Source organism: Coregonus lavaretus (assembly GCF_964263955.1).
Source record: "Coregonus lavaretus genome assembly, chromosome: 30".
Taxonomy (NCBI): Eukaryota; Metazoa; Chordata; class Actinopteri; order Salmoniformes; family Salmonidae; genus Coregonus; species Coregonus lavaretus.
Genome location: NC_140017.1, coordinates 7190890 through 7204835, shown reverse-complemented (window position 1 = coordinate 7204835; position 13946 = coordinate 7190890). Strand labels below are relative to the sequence as shown.

The window sequence follows — 13946 nt, the reverse complement described above, 5'->3', positions numbered from 1 at the left end:
ATCAATAAGAGATAGAATAGGCTACAAAGCACCATAAAAAACAACTACTTCTCCAACAAGTATCAGACTTTCTCCACAAACTGAAATGAAAACTTACCATCAGTCAAGTGTCTGCCAATAACCTGTTTATTGTATCAAAGTGTATAGCCTGGTTTTGTGATGCCAAACCCATGATGCTTCTCCTTGCTTGTTAGGCTGGGAACAAGAGTCATAGTGTGATACCTACTGTATCTGTATCTGGGTGTGGAGGGGATGTTAATGCTGCTTATCTGTTTGCTGTGTGTGTATGTGTGCAATATCATGAGGTAAGAGCATGTGGTTAAAGTAATAGAGGAAGCGCATGTCAAAATACTTGCGCACTGAGCATGGAGTGTTTAAGTTGCTCTTCTTCTTCTTCTTCTTCTTCTTCTTCTTCTTCTTCTTCTTCTTCTTCTTCTTCTTCTTCTTCTATGGTATTATGGCGGTCCGCAAACAAACGTTGGAGGTGCATGCCATCACCCACTGTACGGGAGGGGGGGGGGGAGACACTCATATTGTTCCCAAATAATTAACAAAAGACAAAGAAACAAAAACAAAAATCAATGTACTTCTTTAGTCAGATTCAAATGTCAACTCCGAGCCCTACAGGCTCTGGGACCTGAGAAGGAAGAGCATCTTCGGACAGTATTCCTTGCAATGTTTCGGCTGTGAAGTCCTGGAGACCCAATAACTTTTCAGCCGCAGATAGAATTATGGCCAGTTTCGTGGACTTCTTGTTTGTTTGGGTAGTACAATTAATCACGTGCAATAAACGCCACAAAATCCATCTTCTTCACGATCAGCATATCAGTTTACCTCAACTGCGGGGCATCCACTGCCATATCTTCAGCTCCACTCGCTCCTTCAACTATTTTGCATACCTCCGTGTAGGAGACCTGCTGTACAGCCCTGACCCTTGCCAATTCAAACTCCTTTACCCTAACCGGGCACTCCGGTAAATTGGGAATGTGATTTCCAGCACAATTGCAACACCATACGTCCTCAGATTCTTAAACATTCCTTCGGCACACACTTGATACGTGGCCATACCTTATGCAATTACGGCAAAACACAACTTGGACATGAAAGCGATCACTGCATATCTCACATATCCCAGCTTCACATGTGAAGGGAGATACTCTTCATCAAACATCAATAATACCGACAGGCTTCCTATTTTCTTCCATCCACTACACAGTTCAGACAGCTACTCCTGATATGTTCCTTTGTAAACCACAAGGCCTTAACATCCAACACGACACCAGAGATTACACCTTTTAACGGTGCTCTGCTCCAAAAATCTAAACTCTCCACTTCATATGTCGATAGTTTGTCGATCCTTACTGCCTTTTCCTTCTGCTCTTTCGACACACAAGAAATCAAAACAAAACCACTTCTGGTCACTCTGACCGACTCCACCTTTCCTAATGCATCCTTTACCATCCTTGATACTTCAAACGGATCTCGCCCAAAAAAGCAACATTGTTAGTGAGTTCCATTTTCCTTTATCACTGTCTTCCATCAGATTCAAGTTCGTCCATCCACCTTCAATATTCCTCCACTCCAGAAACCGTCATCCTTCTCATCCTCTAGTTGTATCTAGCTATCTCCATTCCATGCTGGATCCATCTTCCTTCCGGTCCCCAAGGCTCGCGGGAAGTCTGCCTTCATCGAGTCCTTCCGTTTAAGTTGCTCACTACACACACTACATTTTATGACACGGAGAGAAAGACACACCCTTAACAGATAAAGCCAAGGCCACTCTCATAATAACCTTTGCCCAAGTTATAGTCAAATAATAGCCAAAGTTAGGCCCTATGTGTGATTCAGTTCAAGCAAATACATATTATAGTGAGTAATATTCATGATATGTGATAAACTGAACATTGCAACAACTCACTGAATAAGCTTTTGAAAGCAGAAGCATACATGTTTTCCTGTGTAGGCTAGGGTACTGTATTTCATTTAGGTCTCTAAATTAACTTTTTAAATTGGCAACACTGGTGCTCTCAACTTTAAAAAGCTAGGAGCACATAACAGTATTTATTTTGAACTAAATATAAACACAACATGCAACAATTTCAAAGATTTTACTGAGTTACAGTTCATATAAGGAATTCAGTCAATAGAAATACATTCATTAGGCCCTAATCAATGGATTTCACATGACTGGGCAGAGGTGCAGTCATAGGTGGGCCTGGGAGGGCATAGGCCTACCCACTTGGAAACCAGGCCCACCCACTGGGGAGCCAGGACCAGCCAATCAGAATACGTTTTTCCCCACAAAAGAGCTTTATTACAGACAGAAATACTCCTTAGCACCCCCTCAGATGATCCCGCAGGAGAAGAAGCCGGCTGTGGAGGTCCTGGGCTGGCGTGGTTACACATGGTCTGCAGTTGTGAGGCCGGTTAGACGTACTGCCAAATTCTCTAAAACGATGTTGGAGGTGACTTAGGGACGTAGGGAAAATGTAGGGAAAATGAACATTAAATTATCTGGCAACAGCTCTGGAGGACATTCCTGCAGTTAGCATGCCAATTGCACGTTCTCTTGAGACATCTGTGGCATTGTTGTGTGACAAAACTGCACATTTTAGAGTGGCCTTTTATTATCCCCATTACAAGGTGTACCTGTGTAGTGACCATGCTGTTTAATCAGCTTCTTGACATGCCACACCTGTCAGGTGGACAGATTATCTTGGCAAAGGAGAAATGCCCACTAACAGGGATGTAAACACATTTTTTGTATACAAAAAAAAAAAAAAAAGGTTTTTGTGTGTATGGAAAATGTCCGGACCAACACTTTACATGTTGCGTTTATATTGTTGTTCAGTGTAGATGTCTTTGTCTGGTTACTTTTGTATTTTGGGGGGTGAATTAGCACACGTTTGTCTGCCTTGCCAATCTGCGTCACTGTTGAGTTTAGCAAAGTGGATTTGTTGATCCTCAAGTTTGACTCCTCAGACATGCTGTAGTCCAGGAAGTAATGTTTCACAACAAACCGGCGTGCCGTACCGTGACTTTAACGGGTTGACTGACATCCAGTGGAGGGTTGTGTAAACGGAGCTAAACTCGTCCTGTCCACCAAAATGAGACTTCTAAAAGCAGGACTAACCTTAGGTCAAACACATTTAAGGAAACCGGGAACAGTAACATCAAAAAAGGTAAGAAAAAATACCCCAAGATGTTGAGAATAGGACAGGTGAGAAGGGATGGAAATAGACACACTAGCTAGCTAACCACTGGCTGTCCTGTCTTGCGTTGTATAACGTTAACTAATAATAGAGAAACTTATCTGAAAGCTGTCTCTTTTTTTCATTTTATAGGTGATATTATGTTTTTATGGTATAATGATGTCATGTCATAGTATCGTGGGGAATAATAATAATAATATGCCATTTAGCAGACGCTTTTATCCAAAGCGACTTACAGTCATGCGTGCATACATTTTTGTGTATGGGTGGTCCCGGGGATCGAACCCACTACCTTGGCGTTACAAGCGCCGTGGGCTACCAGCTGAGCTACAGAGGAGGAATAGGTTAGAGTTACTAGATAAGTGGTTAGGAGACAGAAAGTCTACATTCCATTATGTCAAAGGAGATTAGTGATGTTTAGGATAGCATGAGTGATGGGCAGGATAGTGACTTGGGGTAAAGAGTGATGAACATCAAAGACAGGGAGTGCCCATAAAGACTTACCAGATGTATGCCAGGAAGAGGGTAACAGAAGGTCTTCTTTGTTCAAGTTAGTTCGTAACACCAAGGGGCAAAGCTCTGGTCATTGTTGTAACGAACCCGGTACCGATCATTAAACATTTGCATGAACTGTCTACAAAGTGTCTAAGTATAGGATTCTTTGATACCCGAGAAACTCATCATAACAATAGGTGTTGATGAACAGTTGTCGGTCGTGCTCCTCTGGTATCGTTCCCAATGAAAGGATCCGCAACATCGGAATCTCGGCACACATCGACTCGGAAGACCACACTCACGGAGCGCGTCCTCTTCTACACGGGCAGGATAGCAGAGATCCATGAGGTGAGTTAATCATGATCATATAATCTGGCTCTGATTTATTGAAGTAGCTTGTTGGAGAAGTGTGTGTGTCTGCCTGCCTGCTTGCTTGCTTGCTTGCTTGCTTATCTGTCTGTTTTAGAGGCAGACAGACAGACAGATTAAAACTGTTATGTCTGTTTATTTTTACGTACTGTATACACACTGTGGTTCCTCTAACTCTATAGGTAAAGGGAAAGGATGGAGTCGGGCCACCATGGACTCGATGGAGCTGGAGAGGCAGAGAGGCATCACCATCCAGTCAGCTACCACATACACCATCTATAAGGATTACAACATCAACATCATCGACACCCCAAGTATGGAGGTACCTACCTGGCAGAAAGATTTGCGTTAGTGGCAATACAGATCTTATGACCAGGTTCTTTTTTTGACGGATAAACCATAAGTCACAGTCACAGATTGATGCTAGTATACGCAACAGCTGTTGAACTTAGGATGTATTTTTGCTTTTAACTTTAACCGCAGTTTCCTCCTCTCTGACCTGTCCAGGCCATGTGGACTTCACCATCGAGGTGGAGCGAGCCCTGCGTGTTTTGGATGGGGCGATTCTGGTCCTATGTGCAGTTGGAGGGGTCCAGTGCCAAACCCTGACCGTGAACAGACAGATGAAACGCTACAATGTTCCCTTCCTCACCTTCATCAACAAGCTGGACCGCATGGGAGCCAACCCCAACCGCGCCCTGTAGGCCATGAGGTCAGCAGATATACAGATACTGTAGACCGATAGACTAGTCTGGTTTTCCATAAGCTCTGTGTTCTGACTCTGACTGTGTTCCCTCTTTCAGGACCAAGTTGAACCACAACGCAGCCTTTGTGAACATCCCCATCGGTCTGGAGGGGAACATGAAGGGCATCATAGACCTCATAGAGGAGCGCAGCATGTACTTCGAGGGCCCATTCGGGTAAGAGAATGGAGAATGTGTGATCATGGCAGGGATTTAGTAATGTAAGTCATCTCTATCTCAGACCTGAAACATTTCCATAGCTGTAAACCTTCTCACTGGAAAAAAAGAAAAAGAAAAAAAAGACAAATCCTCCTGTCCTCTGCTTCCTGCAGACAGAATATCCGGTTAGATGAGATCCCGGCAGAGTTCCGTGTGGAGGCTGCAGACAGGAGACAGGAGCTGGTGGAGTGTGTGGTTAATGCTGACGAGACCCTGGGAGAGATGTTCCTGGAGGAGAGGATCCCCAACGTGCCAGAACTCAAGGTTTGTATGTGTGACTGTTCATTATGTCTTGGGACATCGCAAAAAAAGTATGTAATTTGATCTTCCGCATCAGTCATATGTTCTGCAATGACCTGTGAACTCTGCCCCCTGGGCCCTGACTGCTCCCGTCTCTCCTCCCACAGGCAGCCATACGCAGGGCCACAGTGCAGCGCCTCTTCAGCCCCGTGCTGGTGGGGACTGCCCTGAAGAACAAGGGGGTCCAGCCTCTATTGAACGCAGTGCTGAATTATCTGCCCAACCCCACAGAGGTCAACAACTACGCCCTCTTCAACGATGAGTGAGTATGACCTCTTTGCCTAGGCAGAGACACCATTCAATATGACACGGCCGTCTTTGAATGAATTGATATGCCAAAATCAGGTCAGAGTATGGGCTCAGGGACAAACTTGAACAATGCATGCGTAACTTGACGTTTTGTGCCATTCATCAATTGATGTCAATGGAAGATCTCACCACTGTCCTTGTGTTGTTTCCTCTGTGTCAGGGAGTCCAGTGACAGCACTAAGATTCTGATGGATCCCACCAGAGATGCCTCGCAGCACTTCGTTGGCCTGGCCTTCAAACTGGAGGTGAGCACATCACAGCACACAAACACTGTGTAGCAAACCATCTTCTCTTCAACAAGTAATCTGGCACGTTTACTGTGTACACTTTATTTGGATGATAAACCGTACTGTAGACGTATTTTTCTCTCTCTCCTCTCTTCCCTTTACTCTGTTCAAGGCAGGTCAGTTTGGTCAGCTGACATGCGTGTGTACCAGGGCTGTCTGAAGAAGACAGAGTACATCATCAACACACGCACAGGCAAGAAGATCCGTGTGCAGAGACTAGTGCGTCTCCATGCCGACCAGATGGAGGTGAGAACCAGGAAGTGAATGTAAATGGAGTAAACTGATGGTTTCAGTGCCATGAAAAGCACAGCACTGTGATTGGTTAGAACGGTAATGTTCCATATTTGGTTTTTTGTTTGTTTCTCCCACACAACCCTAGTGATAACATCTCATGATTACAAACAACTTTATCTATACATTTGTATAACTGAAACAATCTTAATTTGGTGTCATCATAAAGTGTTTTCCTCCCTCTGATTGGTCAGGATGTGGAGGTGGTGTATGCAGGTGACATCTGTGCCCTGTTTGGAATCGACTGTGCCAGCGGAGACACCTTCAACTCCCGGACCAGCGCCAACCTCTCCATGGTACATCCCTATGGCAATTGTCCAGACTAGATAAACAACCAGTCAGCACTCGCTAACGTGTATTTAAAGATGCAATCTGTTGTGCACTGCCTTTGTGTGCATAATGTTATGACCTTGGGCATCATTCAACATGTGTTTCTCCCACAGGAGTCCATCCACATTCCAGAGGCTGTCATCTCCATGTCTATGAAGCCATCCAACAAGGTGGGCCCTCTCATATTCTATGTAGTATGAGGAGTCTAAATGACCATATAAGGCTTGATACTATTTCAGGAGAGTATATGAGCATGTATTATCAGTAATTAGCATCTCTATAATAAACTATCTTCCTCCTCACCCTCTTCATCCTCTCGCTCTTCCTGTGGATCAGAATGACACAGATAAGTTCTCTAAAGGCATCAACCGCTTCACCAGAGAAGACCCCACGTTCAGGGTCCACTTTGACACAGAAAGCAAGGAGACTATCATCTCTGGTATGGGAGAGTTGCACCTGGAGATCTACTCACAGGTACTAGTCTAGTGCTCGGCTCTCCGGAGATCTGAAGATCCTTCTGTCCACAGCGTTTTTGTGTTTTGGCTTCATCTTGTTTTTACAGTGTCCTAAGTTGTCTTGAAGGCTAATAGAATGCATTAGACTTCCAAACATCTAGAATCTTTAATGGCATTTCAATGCAGTAAATGAAGCTGACCTTACTTTCTCGCTGTCTTTCTGTAGAGGATGGAGAGGGAGTATAACTGCCCCTGTGTGATGGGAAAGCCCAAGGTAGCCTTCAGGGAGAGCGTGACCAGTGTGGTACCGTAAGTACCACTCCTAACACACACAAATGCCAACGATGACCAATTGAACCACTCTCAGAAGCATTACATTGTATACAGTGATGGCTTTATTTCACCTCTTCATGTCATCAATAGAGTATATTAACAAGAAAAGCTTTTACAAACATGTTATATTTTACCAATAGTCTTACAAGCTGACACAGTAAAAGCAGTGCATTGGCATAGATGCAGTAAGGCCATTGACATGTGCCCTATCCTCTCCTCTGAAGCAGTAGTGGTGAAGGTAAACAGAATTACTAAGACAAGTGTGATGTGTAAAGCTCAGCTTTTCAAAGCAGGTAGAAAGTGTGGCTTTACCCTTCATTCAAGTACTAAGAAAGATGTGCTATACTCTTCTTTGCAGTACTTGAGTAAGGCTGTGGAGTATTTTGCCATGTGTGTATCTCAGTTGGTGGTGTTTGGAGGAGCCTCACAGTCGTGGCACTTTGGCTGCAGCTCAGTCTGCAGGACTTTAACTCCCTGTTCTGGGGACCAGGTGACTAACAGCTTCCAGTGGATGATCTCCTGCACACACAAGAATGTTCCATAATAATAATAAACATGACGTCCGAGTTCTGTTAAGACAGATGGCAGAATGTTTTAGTTACCTGGGAAATCATGTCATGCAGCAGGACATGGTAGTTGAACCTCAGCTGGTCCTTCTCAGTCTCCTGTTGAGGGACAGACAGAGAACCACGGACCAAGTGTGTGAGAAGGATGGACGGGAAGTGTGTGGGTGGGGAGTTAGGGGTCAATTTGGAATTGGGCAGATGTCTCCATGGTTACACTGAGGTTCTGGTCGAGTTACTGTCCGACTACATCGCAGACGCATGCCAGATCATACCACGCCTGGATAGGTTTTTAACATATTAGCTAACCACATATGATATAGCAATCTGATGCCTGACTGCACAGTCGATGGCGTAGCACGCAACCATTGGTTGATGCAATGCAACGCCTGCGCATCTAGTCGGGCAAGAACTCAACCTCTCTCTTGGCTGCTCACCAGCTGTGTGAAGTTGGCCACCTGGGCCATGTTGTAAAGCGTGCTCTCATTAGACTCCCTCAGCATGATGAAACTGGAGGCCACACCCCCCAGGTGCCAGAAGGGCTTCATGCTGGGCTCCATGTGACCGTAGCTGTCTGTCAAAGAGACCACAAACACATCACGGTCAGAACAGAGATGGGGTCAGTTAGACCACAAATGGACCACAGTCTGAACAAAGAGATGGTCATTTCAGTGGTTGTCATGTTTGGACATTATGCCATGGCTGACTGAGTTGTGTGTATTTGTGGCTCTATACCTACTTGGTATATCTTTTCCTGACACCATGTTATTGCTGGCTCTGTGTTGCTGGTAGAAGGCCTCTTCCTGAGCCGTGGTGTTGCTTTGAAGCAGTCCCTCACAGGAAGCCTGGACCTGCGGAGCACTCTGCCCCTCTCCCCCTGGAAAGAGGAGCTCTGCAGAGCACTGCCCCGAAACCTTTTATAGGGAGAGGAAAGGGTGAGGGGTTGAGGAGAAAGTGGAGAATAGGAAAGGAATGGTGTCGCAGTATGTTAGGAGAAAAATAAGAGAAGGAAAATAGAGGTTGTTGATCTAATGGTTACAGAACACACCTTGTATTTATTCAGACTGCTGTTATCTGTGCAATAGTGAGTCACTCAGAGAATGTGAATCGGATCTTACGTTACTGATCATCTCCTGCACGGTAAGCTCCAGTTGATACTTCCTCCCCATCTCAGCCACATCCTGACAGCCAAGGCGAGAGAGAGCAGAAGTGAACCACTTAAGACAAGTGTAAGCAAACAAAAATATGTTCCATAAAGCCGTTGCCCCCTCACAAGCCCCCACTGTATGCACTATTGATAATTGACTTTTTATCTGCACGGACCTCCCATATCCATCCCTTTCTTCAAGGATCCTTCTTTGCCTTATAATATTAACTGCCCCTGCCCCCCACACTCCCCAAAGTATGCTGATCCTCCCATCTCCACTCGTACCTCTGCGCTGCCGTTGTGTACTTTGCTGAGAAATATCCACCTGTAGGGCGAGCCATAGCGGGTGTTCAGGTAGTGTTGGACCACCGTGGCTGCCCGACGGCCAGGGTAGTGACTCGGGTTCAGCACGCCAGTCGTCATCACCACCTCGCTCACCTAATCCACACCGGAGAGAAGAGAGGGGAATGAGAGCGAACAGGAGGAATGAGAGAGAAAGGAGGGTGGTGAGGACAGGTAGGGAATGCCTGCTCAGATGGGTCTTTGAACTCTCTGTGTGTGCGGGGGCAGGGTGGCGGAAGTATTGTCCTGCCCTAGTTCTAGATAAGGAGAAGACCGAGTGGGAGAATATATTGAGTAAGGGGAGGGTAGAAAGTGTCAGGGAGGAAAGTGTTCTTGCCTGTGCCTGGAAAGACCGAGACTCCCTGCCATTGAGAAGCTATTGCTGTCAAGACACTCACAGACCGCTGGAAAAGCAGCCACATGCAGGGGTAGAAACAACTTCCTGCTTCTCCCGAGCCAGGAATTCAGTTAGGACCACCCCTTTTTAAAAGAGACAGGCCACACATTTCCCCTTTCCTCGCTCTACTGTAACATAAAAGCATGGCAAATGACCATACAGCTACTTTGTAAGTACTGATCGTTTGGGCAACTATGGCAGTTCTTTACTTAGCAATGCTTTAATGAAAATCCTCTGAATGAGTTACTGATGTTGGCTATGTGCTTGTCTCTGCAGGTTTAACTTCACCCATAAGAAGCAGTCTGGTGGTTCTGGGCAGTACGGTAAAGTGATAGGAGTTCTGGAACCTCTGGACCAAGAGAACTACACAAAAGTGGAGTTTGAAGACCAGACTGTCGGAACCAACATCCCCAAACAGTTTGTGCCGGCTATTGAGAAGGTACGCATGTCTGGCTGTAGTCTGAAAATCAAATAGGCCCTTGAGTAAGTGTAATTATGATATTTATTTTTTTAATCCTGTAGCTTATTCAGATAAGAGTTCTACTAGAATTTCTCTCATACCCCAAGGGTGGGCAAACTTTTTGGCTCGAGGACCACATCGGGATTTCGAAATTCAACAGAGGGCTGCATATATTTTTATTCTAGTTTCAAAATCAATTTGTGGGCTACAAAAAGGGCACTCATTTGAAAATATATAGGTTCATTTTAACGTCTACATTTCTTTTACTCAAACCTCCCCTGGGCCGGATTGAATGGGCCTGCGGACCGTAGTTTGCCCACCGCTGTCTTACTCTTTCTCCATCTCCTCACTCATCCCCCTCTCCTGCAGGGATTCAGAGAGGCCTGTGAGAAAGGCCCTCTGACTGGTCACAAGAGCTCAGGCATCAAGTTCCTATTGGAAGATGGAGCGCATCACATGGTGGACTCGAATGAGATCTCCTTCATCCGTGCAGGGGAGGGCGGTGGGTGTCAACCAACCAGAATACACCCCCGTTGTTCTCGCATATTTTTCCCTCTATACCTTTTCTGTGCTTCTCAGCTTTTTGACAAACCTACTGAATGTGTCCTCTCCTTCCATCCATGTCCCTCTTTTGGTAGCCATGGAGAAGGCCAACGTTGCCGTGCTGGAGACAATCATGTCAGTAGAAATTGTGGCGCCCGATGAGTTCCAAGGGACAGTCATCGCCGGGGTCAACCGTCGCCATGGCGTCATCAGTGGGCAGGATGGGGCGGAGGGCTACTTTACGTTGTATGCTGATGTGAGTGCAGCTCTGTCCTACTCATACTTCCTATGCTTTTTTCTTTCTGCAAAGACAGGATAGGTTAAACGTCTGTCCAGTCACTATGTATTTGATGGTTAATCTCCATTTCCTCTCCCCAGATTCCACTGAATGACATGTTTGGCTACGCCACAGAGCTCCGGTCCTGTACAGAGGTAAGGCACTGGCTGCTCTAGTTGGATATCAAGCCATACATTTTCAATGATATTGAATTGAGTTTGTATTAGCTAATTTTTTTCAGTTAATTTCTTTGTACCAAAGTCATTTCTCAGTCTATGATCCTTTCTATATGTGTGTTGTGTCCAGGGGAAAGAAGAGTACACCATGGAGTACAGCAGATACCAGCCCTGTCTGCCTGGCACTCAGGAGGAGCTCATCAACAAATACCTGGAGTCAACGGGACAGCTGCCTGCCAAGAAGGGGAAGTGGAAGAACTGAGCGTGAACAACACACACGCACAATCACTGAATTGTAAACACATTGCAGTACTGCAATGGAATGCTCAACAAACACACACAAACATACAAAGTGCTCAACTGTAAACATACTGGGCTCTGCCTTACCAAGGTAGGTGTAATATATCGTATGTGCATTCAAAATGCTACAAATGGTCAGACAGATGTCCAAGTGAATTCCCTTGATTCACCCTCGTTTCCACCCCCATACTCTCTTGTCCTAAAGTATCTATTTATTACTGACTTTATATCCATTCGGCCTCTGCTCTCCAGCAAACAGCCTTGTCCCGCAGCCTAGCAGTTTTTATGAAGACTTGAGGCAAACTCAAAGTTTTGACTTCAACTTGGGCATGTATATTAACTGGTTTTGTACTATGTACAGCATATGTTGATGTTGTAATGATGATGATTTAAAGAAGATGTATCTAATACAACCATTTCACCAGGGTGTCATTGTTTACTTAGCAGACGGTTATGTGGTGTTAGAATTTTGTTGCCTGAATTTGATCTAATCTGGATTCGACAGAAAAGCACAACTCGGTTGTGAAATACTATCTAATATGTATCACAGCAAGAAGCTAGACAAGGCTAAGTCAAAGTAGTATTTTCATGCAAAACAAACTGGAGACTCATTCTCCATGTTATGTAGGCCTATACTGAGTATATACTGATGTGCCTCCTCTGAGCAGAGAATTCTAGGGGTTTGTAGCTCACTCACCTCTATAGTTGGCTTTGTGTCCTCGCCCAGAGGAACACTGTTTGGGTGTTTATCAGACCCCACTGGTGGTCCTGACCCAGTTCTGACAGTCACGGTCAGGTTCCGATGGACCACGGTCAGAACAACCAGAAGGATAAGCAGCGTCCAGTCCATACTCCTCACTGATCTGAAAACAGAAAACTAATGCCAGAGAGGATTGTGGAGTCCTAAGGAATGCAAATGGAGTGTGAATAGGCATCCAGTTCAGGGTTATGTAAGAGGAAGGATATGGAGTGAGAGGAAACTGACACTGTCCAGACTCGGCTGCCTGTTCTGTTTTCTTGGTCTTTATCTAAACAAACTGCTCTTCTGCAATTCTGGGTCTCAAATGTAGGCCTACACACTTAACACTGAGTAGAGTTGTCCTCCAGAAAATATTTATTTAAAGGTGCAGTTCAGTAAGAAATGTGATATTCCTGTTTTTTTAACGCTACTTCCACACTATGAGGTTGCAATAACACTGAAGTTGTGAAAATGATAATGCCCTTTTAATGTAAGAGCTTTTTGAAGAAAACTCCTGGGGCCTCTTTTATCAATATTGAATTGAAACTATTCAAACGGAATTTAGAATGTTTGTAAGCATAAAAAAAGTGTGCTTTATCAAACAACCCTACCAGCGTCATAAGCACACCGCTAGGAGATAACCATTGATAAATACCAATTGTTTTCAGCCTCAGTGCTGGTTCACGACCTTGGCTGTTTGCATTTCGAAACGCCCCTAATTAACCAAATATGGTCAAAATCATCCGTTTAAAGCCTGTGGAAAGCCTCTGGAGAGGCTATGTGGGTGCCGTCTATTGCTCTGTTCGTATTTGGGAACCCATTGCTGGCAAAGAAGACTTCAACCTGTTGTGCGATGGTGTATGGAAATTGTATGCTTTACTGTTCGTTTTTCTGATGATTGCATCCAAAACTTTGGCTCATCGAGGGCTGTGTGATGTGGATCGGCAAGATCCCGTTGCCAAACACCCGAGGGTGGATAGCACTTGGATGTACACCGGGATGGCATGCGTTTGCCTTCTTCTTCTTCTTCTTCTTCTTCTTCTTCTTCTTCAATGAGGTTTAACGGCGGTTGGCATCCAATTTGTTGCATTACCGCCACCTACTAGACTGGAGTTCATCTCCCTTATCTTTCCTTGACAAATAAAAAATAAAACAAAGCAAAGAAATACCCTACCATCTAACACAACACTCACAAATTCAAAACTATTACTAATAATTAACCTCACCCTTCTCCACTATTTAAATATACTCACTCCTACCTCATGCCCGCAACCTGAAATGATGGGACATCACCACTTAACACTCCCTGTAACTCTTCTGCTGTCAAGTCTCGCACACCCAAATATCTCTCTGCAGCTGCCACCACTACCTCAATTTTCTTTGATGTGCGTTCCATCCCTGCAGTACAATTAATAACCATTGCTATAAACGCTAAAAATTCTTACTGAAACATAACTTTCGGGTTTATCCCTCTGTACTGGTACATCTCTACTACTCACACCATTTCCCTCAGGATCCCTCCCCCTTGACCCATCTTCCTCTACTTTCTTCACTGCCTCCGCATATGACAACTTCTTCTTTACTCTTACCCTGGATACCTCAACCTGCTTCTCTCGCACTGGACATGTCTGATCCCCAGCCCCATGGCCACACCTACAA

The 13946-nt window shown here is 44.9% G+C and overlaps 1 protein-coding gene and 1 pseudogene across 3 annotated transcripts; one reads left to right on the top strand and one right to left on the bottom strand.

The window, feature by feature from the left end:
- Window positions 1-3058: 3058 nt before the first annotated feature.
- Window positions 3059-11974, top strand: LOC311105373 (elongation factor G, mitochondrial-like; annotated as a pseudogene). The gene is made up of 18 exons (XR_014615840.1): window positions 3059-3182; window positions 3905-4055; window positions 4259-4390; window positions 4584-4776; window positions 4880-4996; window positions 5152-5302; window positions 5446-5600; window positions 5808-5892; window positions 6047-6180; window positions 6420-6521; window positions 6669-6725; window positions 6892-7029; window positions 7237-7319; window positions 10069-10231; window positions 10622-10754; window positions 10891-11051; window positions 11174-11227; window positions 11379-11974. The product of XR_014615840.1 is annotated as an elongation factor G, mitochondrial-like (transcript).
- LOC311105370 (latexin-like) lies at window positions 7388-12652 on the bottom strand. Of its 2 annotated transcripts, none has more exons than XM_084147509.1 (7): window positions 12246-12652; window positions 9339-9491; window positions 9025-9087; window positions 8646-8820; window positions 8344-8480; window positions 7946-8008; window positions 7388-7862 (listed from the first exon to the last, which is right to left on the bottom strand). In XM_084147509.1, the coding sequence occupies exons 1-7, from the start codon at window positions 12396-12398 to the stop codon at window positions 7743-7745; spliced, it is 864 nt and encodes a 287-aa protein (XP_084003635.1). In that variant the 5' UTR covers window positions 12399-12652; the 3' UTR covers window positions 7388-7742. The 2 variants fall into 2 exon arrangements, with proteins under 2 accessions (XP_084003635.1, XP_084003636.1); XM_084147510.1 differs by lacking the exon at window positions 12246-12652 and adding an exon at window positions 9733-9841.
- Window positions 12653-13946: the final 1294 nt, after the last annotated feature.

Coding starts and splice junctions, on each gene's coding strand:
- LOC311105370 (XM_084147509.1), bottom strand. CDS start 12,398: ATGGACTGGACGCTGCTTATCCTTCTGGTTGTTCTGACCGTGGTCCAT. Junction 9,492..12,245: donor ACACAAAGCCAACTATAGAG/GTGAGTGAGCTA, acceptor GGTGTGGATTAG/GTGAGCGAGGTGGTGATGAC. Junction 7,863..7,945: donor TGCATGACATGATTTCCCAG/GTAACTAAAACA, acceptor TTGTGTGTGCAG/GAGATCATCCACTGGAAGCT.